The following is a 14809-nucleotide window of genomic DNA, read 5'->3' as shown; positions in this document are numbered from 1 at the left end:
GCACTTTAGACTTTAGAGGCCAAGCAAGCTTTTGGTACTCTTTCGAGCCTCGGAGGTTAAGTTTAACAGCAAAATAAGGCACGTCAATAGTACCATTCAAACCAGCTACTACTACAAAGGGTACCCATATAAACTAAGCATGAAAAGACTAGTTTATCATCAAGCAACGATTAGTTGCTTTAACTGGAACTTAAGGATAGTATGGAAAGCATAGTTTATCATTGAAAAGCCAATATAAACTGACTGAAAAGACTACGTTTATCATCTATATCCAAGCAACCTTACTAGTTTTCCTTCTCTCCATTCCCATTGTTCTTTACCATACCATGAAGTAGATAAAACAATGAACACACACGAGTAAATGTCACAGCAATCAGTACATTTTCATGGCATATCATGTTATTTACGCAATATTCCTTTGTACAATCCACATCAGAAAGCCCTCTGTTAGTTTGCTAGTTATCAGCTCGTCATTTAAAAGTCGTCAATATTTACATATAACAAAAAAAGCAGGTCAATACTACAAAAAGGGACTCGGTTATAAGCCCATTAAGCACAGCTAGACTGCAAAAGAACTTCAGCGAAAAATCCTCAGAAGGTCATGTTGACAACTTGATGCAACATTTTGATTCAAAAAGCAATCTACGAACCTGATTTCACTTTCTTTTTTTTTTTTATAACTTTAACGCGGAAAAGGATGCCTTGGTTGCCAACAAAATTGCTGATCCTCCTCGGGTTGAAGGAAAACCGCCTTCCCCTTTCTTATTGCCGCCTCTTGATCTACAAATTCACCCTCAAAACTCCAATTAGCAGAAAATAGGTCTTTTGGAACATCCAAATTGCCTTTTGTGTAGAAAGGCAACTCCTTACGCATTTGAGGAGTCAGATCATTGTAATTAACCCTCTCTTGAGAATAACCATGACCAACATACGCGACCTCAGGCGACTGCTTGCTCGCAGCACCAGAGGGAGTAAAGAAGGGGCCCAACCTCAATGACAAATCACATCCGACCTCACGAGGTTTTGCAGGAATACACCTAATGTCTGTTCGACTGATGTTGATCGAATCATCCATATTGCAGGAGAATTGGTTTTTGGTTGCATCCATCTTGGCAGGCTCCATAGAACTAGAAATCAGTTTAGCAAGAATTTCAGAGCCAGGCTGGCTTTCTTCCAACTGGAAGTGATTTCCATAGTACAAGGGGTAAACTGAATACAAGTTGGAGCGAGGATAAGTTTCCATTGGTAGGCATTGATTATTCCCCACCGGAGAAACAAGATTGTGTACGAATGGAATTTTGTTAACAGTGCAAGTATTTCTCTGCGCAACAAGATTATGTGAATTAGAGCTGGGATTAACTGAATTAAATACCATCTGTTTTGGGAAATGTGTAGAGCTAGGCATGCACTGTGAATTGGCTGCATGATTTCCTTGGGTGGACTTCACTAGCATAGTGGGAGAAAAACAGGGTGGCTCTTGAGTGTTGACACCAAGGTAACACCTCAAATTGTTATTTCGCTGGCTCCTTGAAGTTCTTCTCGCTACACAGCCCAAACTTAGAGCAGCTGAATTGAGAAAATTGTGATCGCAATTCAGAGCAACAATCTTTGTTAAGTAAAACAAACAAGAGAACAAGAAGCAAAAGAAGATCTCCACTGCAAGCTGCACTCTTTAAAATTCCTATCAAGACATCAAATTTCAGGTAAGACTATCCCAAAGTAAGAAAATCCCAGATGTTGGTATGCTTTATTGGCTCCAAAGGGAACAATTCAAAACAAAAACTAGTGAAAGTGGATTGATAGTTGAATACCTTCAATGCAAGGTTGAAGAAATTGTCCAGTTTCAGTGCTCTCATCTAGCCGAATTATTGTATTAATGGCATCATTTGCTCGGTCCCACAGTGTCTTAAAGTCCATGTACTCAGTCTGCGCATATATCAAAATGCAAAATATGATCTTGCCAGAACAAAGAATCAAACCTGTCAATCAACTAAAACTCAGGTCCTCTTGCTGGGAATTGTTTAAAAAGGTAAAATTTTCATCATTAGTTTAACATCTCCCAAATATCACATTCCTTTCCGAACTTAGCTTCAGGAGAATAAGCTAAGCAATAGTTCAGAAATGCACAATTTTGTTTTAGCTTTTATACTTATCAAACAAAAAAAATATCAAATATCAGGCGCAGATCGAGGGTTTACACACCATTGTTCCACAATTGCGCAACAGTACGGGAGACTGAGCTATTAAAAACACACCAGCAAAAAGAGAGTAAATTTGTACCTCAGAATTGGCTTTTGAGTACATAATTTCTTCAACTTTCAACACAACGATTGGAAGCTTCTCTTGCCATTCCTTGTTCTTCTTGGTTGCAGCGCTATGAATCTCATCTACCACTCTAATCAAAGAGAAAGCAAAATAAAAAAATTTCAAAAAACCCATTTAACAAACACCTGCCAAACCACACAACCAAACGGAGAAAGGGAAGTGGGTGCACCTGAAAATTTCTTGAATGAGAGAACCTCTGATGGTTTTGTGCCTATCACTGTGCCAAGCTCTTCTAACACATTCGTAGGGTCTTGGGCCTGGTCTAGGCATCTTCACTATAAACCCCTTTGAAAGAAAAAGAGAGAACTAATTTGCTCCAGGACTTGTATTCTTCGCTATTGCTCGTGAGTCGTGCCCCTCTTAATCTTAAGAGGTCAAGGCGATGGTGGAAGAGAGAGCAACCCCTCTTTACCCTTGGTTCTTTTTCTTCTCCTTTAGTTTCTGCACAAACTCCAAAAAAAGGAAAAAAGTTACTGTCACAAACTCAATTATTTCAAAAGGAGTCTTCATTTCATAGATGAGTTTTGGTGTGTCCCCCGCTCATCCACATGCCTGCTTCCCGTAGCCCCAAGAGTCTCTGTCCTCCCTTTCTCTCTTTTCAACACTCTTTCTCTGTATAAATATCCAATTAATCCTGACCGTTCAATGAATGTTGATGATGAAAAGGCGGGGAGCAGATAGCGGAAAAACATTTATTAATGTCACTTTCACTAGTGTCCAAGCAAACCCCAACCTCCACTAACTTCTGTATGAATGAAGGAAACTGTGAACATGGTGGCCCACCTACATCGCTCCTGAAAGCCTCTTATTGTCTGCCCTTTTGTCAATCTTCCCTACATATTATATCAAAGATGACGTAGTTAATCAGAGGATTTTCGATTGAAAAAAAAAAACATGAAGATACTTTTAGGTGCTTATTTTGCAATAGTGAAATTGCAAAAACAGCCTCCAATAATAGCAAAATTAGAATCAAAGGGTGCTAAAAGTAATTAGACATGCTCTCAGCCTCTCACCCAGCAACTGCTGTTCATCAACCAATGAAAACATTGATCACTACGTTTGTGTCCAAAAAGGGTTTCTAATGATCCTCGTGTTTTGGTCTTTTTTGTACAACGAAATAAATGCCATTTATTTTGGTGACAGGACTAAAAAACAAAGCCATAAGTCCATAACAAGTCTTAAAGACACAGCCCATCATGTCCAATAGAGATGGGCCTCACGTATCATAATGTCTCAATTAAACCAACTAAACCCAATAAGAAGTTTTCTTGCAATGGGAATCTGCTTCTTTTTAACAAGGAAAGGAAAATACTTTCTCCCCAATTTCTTATCCCCATTTTAAATCTCATTTGGCTGACCCGTTGACTGTTTCAGTAATCTTACATCTGTGTTTATTATGATCTCTCACGTATCACTTGCTTACCATCAAATCTCTAACTAAGCCCATCGAAAACGGCGCTTCACTCAAGGCAAGGGATGGATTGGAGATTTGGAGGCAGGAGCGTATCCAGTATGACCTAAATGGGCCTAAAGAACGCTTGAGCTTGAAGGATACTCATGGACTTGTAAAGCCCAATTGTGAAATCGTATTGGCCTTGACAAATGACAACCCAGCCCATAAGCCCACTGCTTTTGTTCTTACTTCTTGAAGAAGTCACAGATTTATTATTTTTTTCTTCACGGAAACAATGCCTTTTTAACAGGCAGAGCCGCAGAGGCACAGGCACAATTTTCACTCTTGAGAGGAGACTGCACATGATACAAGTATTGGTCAACCAGTCTTCCTTTAAGATCACATCAGAACCAAAATCGTGTTGGCCTTTGATAAGACGACCAAGCCCATAGGAGTACACTCTTTAGGTTCTTACACAAGTCACTAATTTTTTTAAAAAAAATCCCGAAAACAAATGCTTTTTAACAGGCAGAGCCGGAGGCACGGGTACAGGTTTCATTTTTCAATCTTGAGAAGCCAGCCACTCTTCCTTTAAGCCTTAAAGATCACATTGGGCCCCAAAATCCTGTTGGCGTAGACAATTTGACAACCCAGCCCATAAGCCCACTCTTTTGGTTCTTATAGAAATCTCGAATTAAAATTTGTTTTTAATAAAGAACAACAACATATAAACTTATCTTTTCAATATTCGATATGGATCTAAATTCAACCCATCAAGCCTCGCACTAAATCGTGTTCACGAAAACAATCCTTTTTAACAGGCACAAGCACAGAGACTCATGCAGAAGCACAGGCACAATTTTCACTCTTTGGAAGAGGCGCACATGATACAGACAATACTACAAACCCCAGTAAAGACACTCTTACGTTACCCTAACACCAATCACAAAATGTGGCACATACAACCTTGAGCGTACACGACACACAACTTCTGCCATGCCACATCAAAAATGTGGGTCCCATTACCTTGCTTGCCTGTCACGTGTACTTTTGATCGTTTGATAAACAATCAATCTTCTTCTTCTACGGAATTAGAGAAAAAGGGCAACGTTGCTGTAATAACACTGCCCTTCAAACCTAAACAATCAATTAATAATCCTCCGCAGTCCGCACTCAAAAAGTCAAACGCTGAGAGTCCAAAATAACTGATCACATGATTTGATCTACGGCTGTGATGAGCTGTGCATTTATATAAATAGTGATTAGCGCATTTAATCACAATCAAATCAATTTTTAGTGGCCAATCTCCGCCGTTAATCTACTACAGTGTAGAAATAGAAACACCATACCCAGCAATGCTGTCCCCTACTCCACTCTCTCTTTTTTGTGCTTTGCTCCTCTGTTTGCCTTTAGCCATTGTCTTCACCGTCACCACCCCCACCTCCACCACTACTTCTACCACCGGCGGCGTCACAGTCACGAACTCCACTTACAGAGACACCCATGCAATTCAAGAACCCAAACCTCAAACGAATCTCAATAATCAAAAAATTATAGCCAAAATTAAAATTAAACCTCTGGGTTCTCCACCGCCACCACTAAAAGAAGACGATGAGCAAATCCTCCAACTTGCATCCCGGGTTGACCCGAATCTGAGACTACCTGGAAAGTTAGCATATTTGTTCTTAACCACCACTCCTCTCCCTTTTGCGCCACTTTGGGATCTCTACTTCAACCAAACCCCCAAAACCCTCTTCAACATCTATGTCCACGAATACCCAAAAACCACCAACACCCCTCCGTTCACCGGCGTGTTCGCTGACCGAGCCATTCCTTCGAAGCCCTCTAAACGCAACACTCCCACGCTTTCCTCCGCGGCGCGTCGATTACTAGCGCACGCGCTTCTCGATGACCCCTCGAATGCAATGTTTGCTTTACTTTCCCCGTCGTGCATTCCGATCCATTCCTTTAACTTCACTTACAGAACGTTAATGAACTCCACGAAGAGCTTTATCGAGATTCTGAAGAACGAGAAAAACGCGCACGGTAGATGGGCGGCGCGCGGAGAGGAAGCGATGCTCCCGGAAGTGACGTTGGAGGAATTTCGAATCGGGTCCCAGTTCTGGGTCCTGACACGTAAACACGCGAGGATTGTCGTTGGTGATAAGAGGCTTTGGCCCAAATTTAATCAACCGTGTTTGGATATACGCAATTGTTATCCGGAAGAGAATTACTTTCCGACGCTTATTCGCATGGTGGATCCACAGGGGAGCGTGCCGGCTACTCTGACGAACGTGGACTGGAGAGGGAGACGAGATGGGCACCCTCGGGTGTACAACGCGTCAGAGGTTGAGCCTGGTTTGATCATGTCGCTCAGGAAGGGGAGGCCGAGGTATGGTGATGATGGAACTAACGGCTCTGATTCGTCCGTCACGCGACGGAGCCATCCGTTCCTGTTTGCGAGAAAGTTCTCCCCCGACTCCGTTGTTCCTTTGTTGAGTATAACAAACGTCATATTTAAGGATTAGTTTTTCGAAAATGTTAAATGCCCAACTGTTTTTTGAAAATCAAATTCCCCCTTCTTTCTCCATTCTCTTTTATTTAATATTTAAAATTTAAAAATCAAACATTCACTCTTTTATTTTCCACTTTCATTTTCTCTCACACTTCCATTATTTCATCACATCTCATTTAACCACAAATATACAAATAAATCATACATATTCACGAATTACATTGAAAAGAATGGTATTACATTATTTTTTTTACTGTTAAAAAATGCAATTACATTGTTTATTTGTATATAGACATACAATTACATTTTTTTTCACACAGACTTGCGATTACATTGTTTTCAAAACAAGATAATTTCCACAATAGACAAATATAAGCTCCAGAAAAAAAAATAGTCCACAAACCAAACAAGAATAACAAAGTAAATACATTGTTTAAAAACATAATCATTCAAATGATTGTAAATACATCGTTACATTGTTTTCAAAACAATGTAACTTCCAAATATGCAAAAAAAGGAGAACAAAATTACATTGTTGTTGGTGGTGGCTGGGAATTTTGTTGGAGGTGGCCAGAGATGTTGTTGGAGGTGACTGAATGCTTGGATCGATAAATTACATTGTTTTTGAAACAATGCTATTTGCTCGGGTCGTCGGAATCAGGAAGCTATTTGGCCGGATAATGGATGGGTAAGGTGTGTATCGACGCCTGGAGTCCAAATATGAGGTCGGTTGTCGAAGACGTCGCAAGAGGTGGCCGGATTGACACGATTTGTGCTATGGTAATCTCGTCCTCTTGGAGTTTTTTTTCGACGATACAGGCGACGGTGGGTGGCATGTTGTGTCGAAAAATGATGGTGATGGTTGGGCGCTTCCGTTCGGTGGGTCAACGACTCCAATCGGTGGCTGGATAGAAGAGCTATAGTGGTGGTGGTGGTGGTGTTTCGTGAGAGTGGGAGGGAGAGAAAATTTATTGTCGAAAATGTTAAATACCCAACTTTTTTTAACCCAAATTGTCTCAGTTTAAGCGGTAGTGTCACATAATCATGTCGACGTGGAATATTTGTTGACATGGTCAATTTTTTTTGAAAATCAAATTTCCCCCTTCTTTCTCCATTCTCTTTTATTTAAAATTTGAAAATCAAACATTCCCTCTTTTATTTTCCACTTTCATTTTCTCCCACACTTCCATTATTTCATCACATCTCATTTAACCACAAATATACAAATAAATCATTCATATTCACGAATTACATTGAAAAGAATGATATTACATTGTTTTTTTTGCTGTTAAAAAATGCAATTACATTGTTTATTTGTATACAGACATGCAATTACATTTTTTTTCACACAGACCTGCAATTACATTGTTTTCAAAACAAGGTAATTTCCACAATAGACAAATATAAGCTGCAGAAAAAAAAAATAGTCCACAAACCAGACAAGAATAACAAGGTAAATACATTGTTTTAAAAACATAATCATTCAAATGGTTGTAAACACATTGTTACATTGTTTTCAAAACAGTGTAACTTCTAAATATGCAAAAAAATGAGAACAAAATTACATTGTTGTTGGTGGTGGCTGGGAATTTTGTTGGAGGTGGCCAGAGATGTTGTTGGAGGTGGCTGAATGCTCGGATCGACAAATTACATTGTTTTTGAAAAAATGCAATTTGCTCGGGTCGTCGGAATTAGGAAACTATTTGGCCGAAAAATGGATGGGTAAGGTGTGTATCGACGCCTGGAGTCCAAATATGAGGTCGGTTGTCGGAGAAATCGCAAGAGGTGGCCGGATTGACGCGATTTGTGCTATGGTGATCTCGTCCTTTTGGAGTTTTTTTTCGACGATACAGGCGACGGTGGGTGGCACGGAGTGTCGAAAAATGATGGTGGTGGTCGGGCGCTTCCGTTTGGTGGGTCGACTACTCCAATCGGTGGCTGGACGGAAGAGCTACAGTGGTGGTGGTGGTGGTGGTGTTTCGTGAGAGTGGGAGGGAGAGAAAGGAGAGAGAAAGAGAGGAAAGAGAGAAGAAAGAGAGAGAATGTGAGTGATTATATAGAGACAAAAGAGTGATCTGGCTGCTGATGTGAAATGCCATGTAGGATTGGGAGAATTTGGGATAAATTTTGTTGGGTCATTTAGCACTACCGTTAGTTTCTTAGCGTGGCAATATTGTAAATCCAGTTTTTCTTAACGTATAGATTTGTAACAAGTTAAAAACAACCAAAGTAGGGAAAGAAAAGCTGAAAATAACACGTTCTTTGCCTTGCGGCTCTTACCTGCCAAAGATTCACCAAATGGGCCTGTTGTTCTGTACTTGTAGAGGGTAAACTTTAATCGCACCCATAAGTTTACTAAAGACACCCTGACTGAGGTTGATTTCGCGTTGATCATATGTTTTTTTATGAACCAGCTCATAACACCCCATACCCTAAAGCTTTGGTTTGTCGATCTATGTCTGGACCACCAAGAAGTACCGCAAGGCCTTCGATTGCTACTCATCCATCTTTCACGATATGATCTCTTAGTTATGTCATCCTCCCACTCCTCACTAGTCTAATCATCAGAATCTTCTACCAGTAGATGGAGGCTAGCCGTATGTGAGTCAAACTTCTTGCGGTTGCCGTCAAGAAGTTCTCACAAATCGAAGTTCCATTGCTTAGATCCAGACGGATGCATTGCAGCCTTGCATATCAAAGTTCTGTTGCTTGTGCTTGTGATTAGAAAGTATTTATTAGGCTTAATTATATTTGTTTGGAGTGTTTGGTTTTGTCGTTGTTCTTGTTGTAGAATTCACAAATGTTGTTGCTCATTCTTGTTGTAGAATTCACAGGTGATGTTGCTCAGTAAGGTGTCAAATATTGATAACATGTTGAATACTTGTATATTCACTTATTGTTGGATGATTTTGATGTATAGGGTTGTTAATTGTAAATTTCTTACTTGTTTTGACAAGTTCAATATGAATTGAGAGATTTGATTTCCACTTTACTTGTTTTTTCTCTAGGGTGTATTTTGAAAATGTTCCAGATTTGCTGTATTTTCGGTGTGTTTATAAAAACTTAAGAATTTTGAGAGTTCGTTTAACAATGGGTCTCTTTAATAAATTTAGGAGTGTGACTCAAGTTTACCCTTGTAGAGTCATAGAGTGGGGGATACGTTGGGCCCCTATGGGCTTTTGTAGGTTCCATAGGAGTGGGCCTATATGACCCAAATGAGCGCCTAAAACTAAAAATCGAGTTTTAGCGTCATAGGTGGTCTGAAATCTGAATCGCTAGCCGTCCCCACCTGTTCTAGTACTCTAGTAGGATACTAACTGATTTTCTGCTTAAAAGACTATGTAAGCCCATTGGATTTGTACCATGTAGTTAGATCTATCAAAATGATAGTTTTAGTCACACCCGATTTTTTCGACAGATACCCCAATCTAAGTTGACAATCCCTTGTAAAAAGATACCCCAATCTAAGTTGACAATTATTAGATGATATGGTATTAGTCAACACAGCATGATATGGTATTAGTCAACATTCAACACGGCATGATATGATATTAGTCAACATTCCATAATTACATCCCTATAATTATGGGATTGACAGTAGAATTAGGGAGAAAGAGGTGTGATTCTGTAACTATATATGTTAGACTTTGTAACATAAAGTTATTATGAAAGAAAAACGACACTTGCAATCATTCTCTTCTTCCTTTTTTTTCTTCATGGTATCAGAGGAGGGCCGTTCATAATCATCTGCTCCATCCTTGTTTTGCCTAAAAATGGCAGATATTATCTCGTCCAGTTCAAAGGCAGAAAGTTCTTCTGTCTCTGCATCATCAAATTTTTTTGAAGTTAATCCCAATCAGCGTTTGACTTCAGCCCTCTTGAATGAATTCAACTACCTTCCTTGGTCAAGGGCTATTTTATTGGCTCTTGGTGGAAGATCAAAGCTTGAATTTATCGATGAGAATAGCGTTGCTCCTGATGCCAATTCACGAGAATATAAAGCTTGGATCGCAAATGACAAATTGGTCATGACTTGGCTGCTTAACTCTATGGAACTCCATCTTGCTGAGATTTTCAGTTTTTCAGAGTCTTCTGCAGATCTATGGAAAGCCGTTAAAGAGATGTACGGGAACCAGAATAATGCTGCGCGCGTGTTTCAACTCCAGAAAGATATTGCAAGTCTTCAGCAAGAAGGTAAACCTTTTGTGCAATTTCTTGGTAGTTTGAAAAGTATGTGGAATGAATTATCCATTTATCGTCCACATACAACTGATTCCGCCGTTCTGTTAAAACGGGCTGAAGAAGATAAAATTTTTCAACTTTTGGCTAGTCTTTCTCTTGACTATGAAGATCTACGTAGTCGCATACTCATGAATTCAGAACTACCCTCCCTTGCAAATGTATGTTCAACTATTTCTAGAGAAGAAGTTCGTAGAAAAGTTATGAACGTAAATGTTAAATCTGATTTTTCTGAGGCCCGGGCCTATGTATCCAACCATAGACGATCTGAAGAAAAAGGAAATAAGGGTAGGAGACCCGAATTGAAGTGCACTCACTGTAACAATATCGGTCATACCATGGATCGATGTTGGATTCTTCATCCTGAATTAAAGCCAAAATTTGCAAGAGACAACAAGAGTGCACAGAAACGTTTCCAATCATCAGGCTACAAGGCCAATCATGTGACAGCTTCATCCACGGATGAGCTCTCAAAGTTTACTTCTAGCCCGATCACGCTCATCAATGAATTCGCCTCTTATCTTCGAGCAAAACAAGGTGAGATTGATAAGAATGAGAATGAAAGTTCATCAGCCATGCTTAGCCAATTTGCGGGTTTTCTTGCTGAAAATAAGAATGTCTCAAATGAAGACAAACCAGGTATTTTGAATGCTTTCTCAACTGCTCTTAATGTAAGTAATGTGCATGATTTTTGGGTCATAGATTCAGGTGCCACTGATCACATAACTAATAATCGTAGCATCTTACTTGATTTTGAGACATTGTCTCCAGCATCTCAAATATCAGTTGCTAATGGCAAAAGTGCATCAATTAATGGGCAAGGACAATTAAAACTACTCTCTGACCAAATTGCATCATCTGTTCTATATGTTCCTTCCTTCCCTTTTCAACTACTCTCTGTTGGAAAGATTATTGCTTCACTAAATTGCCATGTTATTTTTTATTCTCACAATGTTGTATTTCAGGATATAGTCACCAAGAGGACGATTGGTGAGGGCTTTTTCTTTCAAGGTCTTTATTATCTTCTCAAAGATTGTCGCGTTCCTAAGGGATTTCACGTGAATGCCTTTCTAGCTCCAGAGCAACAATTGTGGCATCAACGTCTAGCACATCCCTCAGAGTTAATTTTAGCAAAGTTTTTTCCTAGTTTCAATAAAAATTCCATCAATTGTGATGTTTGTCACTTCTCCAAATCTACTCGGTTACCATTTTCTTCCTCTACATCTCGTTCAAATAAAATTTTTGATTTGGTGCATTCTGATGTTTGGGGCCCGGTTCTCGAGTCATTTGATGGTTATAAATATTTTGTCACATTTGTTGACGATTTCTCTCGGTTTACTTGGCTATATCTTTTAAAATCAAAAAGTGAAGTTGTTCATGTGTTTCAAGATTTTCATAAACTGATAATGACTCAATTCTCATCTTCAATTAAGATTCTACGATTAGATAATGGCACAGAATATATGTCTCATATCATGACACAATACTTGAGCATGCATGGCATCATTCATCAAACTAGTTGTGTTGGTACTCCACAACAAAATGGCATAGCGGAGAGAAAGAATCGAGACCTACTTGAGAAAACAAGATCACTAATGTTTCAAATGAATATTCCCAAGAAATTTTGGTCTCAAGGGGTGCTCACAGCCACCTATCTTATTAATCGGCTGCCTAGTAGAATTTTAAATTTCATCTCTCCATTTGAGTTGTTGACAGGAAAGAAGCCGAGCTTGTCACACCTTAAGGTTTTCGGTTGTTGTTGCTTTGTGCACATTCAATCCTCTCAACGTGACAAGCTGGATCCCAGGGCAGCCAAATGTGTTTTCTTGGGTTACTCTCCTACACAAAAGGGGTATAAGTGCTATCACTCTATCTCTAACAAAGTATTTGTCACCAGAGACGTTCGATTTGATGAAGGCACTCCCTATTATATTCGCTCTGGTGATATTTCGAGTCAGGGGGAAGAGTCCTTTTGTGACTTATTTCCATTGCCAACCTCAACAGATAACAATTATGCTTTTGATCATACTAAAGAGGTGGAATCTCCTGCTACTGTTACCGACAATAATATGCCATCACATGAAGAATCTCACACATCAACTCCCAATATTGATCCAACACTTGAAGCAGCTACAGGTACTAATTTACAAATTGAAGCACTTAATCCTACTGGTTTATCTCCTCGACGCAATCCTCTCCGTGAACGTCGACCACCATCAAAGCTGCAAGATTATGTCACATATACGGTAAGATATCCAATCAATAATGCTATTGGATATCATCGATTATCCTCATCTTATGTAGCTTATCTCAGTACCATTACCAAAGAAGCTGAACCTCGAAACTTTCAAGAAGCCAACGATCAAGAAGTCTGGCGACGTGCTATGCAAGAAGAACTTCAAGCTCTAAATGACAATAAAACTTGGAGTGTTGTTCAACTACCGAATGATAAGAAGGCAGTTGGTAGTCGATGGGTATACAAGACAAAATTCAAGTCAGATGGCTCCATTGAAAGACATAAAGCACGATTGGTAGCACAAGGTTTCACTCAAACGTTTGGAGTAGACTACAAGGAGACATTTGCACCTGTGGCAAAAATGATAACCGTTAGAGCGTTATTGTCCGTGGCTGTAAATCATGGATGGTCTCTATCTCAGATGGACGTTAAAAATGCCTTCTTGCATGGAGATCTCCAGGAAGAAGTATATATGAAACTCCCACCAGGCCATCCTCAAAGCAGCGACCCAAAATTGGTGTGTAAATTGCATAAATCCATTTATGGATTAAAACAATCTCCCCGGGCTTGGTACGCCAAGTTGAGTGCTGTGCTTGAAGAGATTGGGTTCATAAGAAGCCATGCTGATCATTCTCTCTTTGTTCGAACTAAATCTGGTAAGAGATTGGTTGTGTTAATTTACATTGATGACCTTATTTTTACTCGTAACCATGATGCAGCTATTGCTGACCTGAAAAGTGTTCTTCACCAGAAATTTGCTATTAAGGATCTCGGAATTCTTAAGTATTTTCTGGGAATCGAAATGGCCACTTCTCATAAAGGGCTTTTTCTCAATCAACGCAAATATGTGCTTGACTTATTGCGTGAAGTTGATATGCTTGACTGCAAACCTGCTAGAACTCCTCTGGATAGCAAACTTCAGTTGACTATTACTGGTGAATCTCTGGAATCCCCTAACCTTTATCAACGGTTGGTTGGAAAGCTTATTTATCTTACCATTACGCGACCTGATATTAGTCATGCAGTTAGTATTGTGAGTCAATTTATGCACTCACCCACCACCGCACATATGGTTGTTGTTAAACGTATTCTTCGCTATCTAAAAGGGTCGATTGGGCGTGGTATACTCATGAAGAATAATGGAGACACACAGATAATTGGTTATACTGATGCGGATTGGGCAGGTAATACTCTTGATCGAAAATCGACTACTGGATACTGCATATTTATTGGTGGAAATTTAGTTTCCTGGAAGAGTAAAAAACAACTAGTTGTTGCTAGATCAAGTGCCGAAGCAGAGTATCGTGCAATGGCTTCTACCGCTTCTGAGATTATATGGCTAAAAATGTTGCTTGCTGACTTGGGTTTTCTTCATTCTCAACCTATGTTTCTCTATTGTGATAATCAAGCTGCTATGCATATTGCTTCTAATCCAGTATTCCATGAAAGAACCAAGCATATTGAAGTTGACTGTCATTATGTTCGAGAAAAGGTTCAGTCCGAATTGATTGCCACCAAATATACTCGTAGTCATGATCAACTCGCGGACATATTCACCAAAGCGCTATCTTCTACTCAGTTTCACCGATTACTTTCCAAGCTTGGCTCAATCAATCCTCTTGATCCAGCTTGAGGGGGAATATTAGATGATATGGTATTAGTCAACACAGCATGATATGGTATTAGTCAACATTCAACACGGCATGATATGATATTAGTCAACATTCCATAATTACATCCCTATAATTATGGGATTGACAGTAGAATTAGGGAGAAAGACGTGTGATTCTGTAACTATATATGTTAGACTTTGTAACATAAAGTTATTATGAAAGAAAAACGACACTTGCAATCATTCTCTTCTTCCTTTTTTTCTTCAACAATCCCTTGTAAAAATCAATTGACAGGGTGTCTTTAGAAAAAATCAGGATGTGACAGAAGAAGCTACCCCATCAAAAACTAACGGTGAACATAAGGCCCGGCCCACAAAAGTCTCACAACTGGGCTTTTCTTTGTTAGAATCTATTGTCAAAGAAATAATCCTGCTTTGCAAAAGTACTTCACCATTGCTTTACCAGTAAGCATTTGAGCCGATTTATTT

General features: G+C 39.4%; 2 protein-coding genes across 2 annotated transcripts; one reads left to right on the top strand and one right to left on the bottom strand.

The window, feature by feature from the left end:
* Positions 1 to 362: 362 nt before the first annotated feature.
* Positions 363 to 2907, bottom strand: LOC119996083. The gene is made up of 4 exons (XM_038842594.1): positions 2495 to 2907; positions 2281 to 2395; positions 1812 to 1926; positions 363 to 1566 (listed from the first exon to the last, which is right to left on the bottom strand). The coding sequence occupies exons 1-4, from the start codon at positions 2593 to 2595 to the stop codon at positions 683 to 685; spliced, it is 1215 nt and encodes a 404-aa protein (XP_038698522.1). The 5' UTR covers positions 2596 to 2907; the 3' UTR covers positions 363 to 682.
* Positions 2908 to 3882: 975 nt separating this feature from the next.
* On the top strand, positions 3883 to 6246 carry LOC119996150 (glycosyltransferase BC10-like). The gene is made up of 4 exons (XM_038842683.1): positions 3883 to 3890; positions 4029 to 4089; positions 4247 to 4392; positions 5016 to 6246. Exons 1-4 carry the CDS (start codon positions 3883 to 3885, stop codon positions 6244 to 6246), a joined length of 1446 nt encoding a protein of 481 aa, XP_038698611.1.
* The last annotated feature ends 8563 nt before the right edge of the window (positions 6247 to 14809 follow it).

The sequence above is a fragment of the Tripterygium wilfordii genome, chromosome 4 (assembly GCF_013401445.1).
Source record: "Tripterygium wilfordii isolate XIE 37 chromosome 4, ASM1340144v1, whole genome shotgun sequence".
Taxonomy (NCBI): Eukaryota; Viridiplantae; Streptophyta; class Magnoliopsida; order Celastrales; family Celastraceae; genus Tripterygium; species Tripterygium wilfordii.
The sequence above is the reverse complement of the archived record's forward strand: the minus strand, read 5'-3'. Positions and strand labels throughout refer to the sequence as shown.

What these genes read in the sequence shown, in the direction of transcription:
- LOC119996150 (XM_038842683.1), top strand. An exon ending in GGAGACTGCACATGATACAA is followed by an intron (nt 4,090 to 4,246) that starts GTATTGGTCAAC and finishes GCTTTTTAACAG; the next exon opens with GCAGAGCCGGAGGCACGGGT. An exon ending in CCCATAAGCCCACTCTTTTG is followed by an intron (nt 4,393 to 5,015) that starts GTTCTTATAGAA and finishes ATCAATTTTTAG; the next exon opens with TGGCCAATCTCCGCCGTTAA.
- LOC119996083 (XM_038842594.1), bottom strand. Translation starts at nt 2,595, where the DNA reads ATGCCTAGACCAGGCCCAAGACCCTACGAATGTGTTAGAAGAGCTTGG. An exon ending in CTCATTCAAGAAATTTTCAG is followed by an intron (nt 2,396 to 2,494) that starts GTGCACCCACTT and finishes CTCTTTGATTAG; the next exon opens with AGTGGTAGATGAGATTCATA. An exon ending in ACTCAAAAGCCAATTCTGAG is followed by an intron (nt 1,927 to 2,280) that starts GTACAAATTTAC and finishes ATATATGCGCAG; the next exon opens with ACTGAGTACATGGACTTTAA.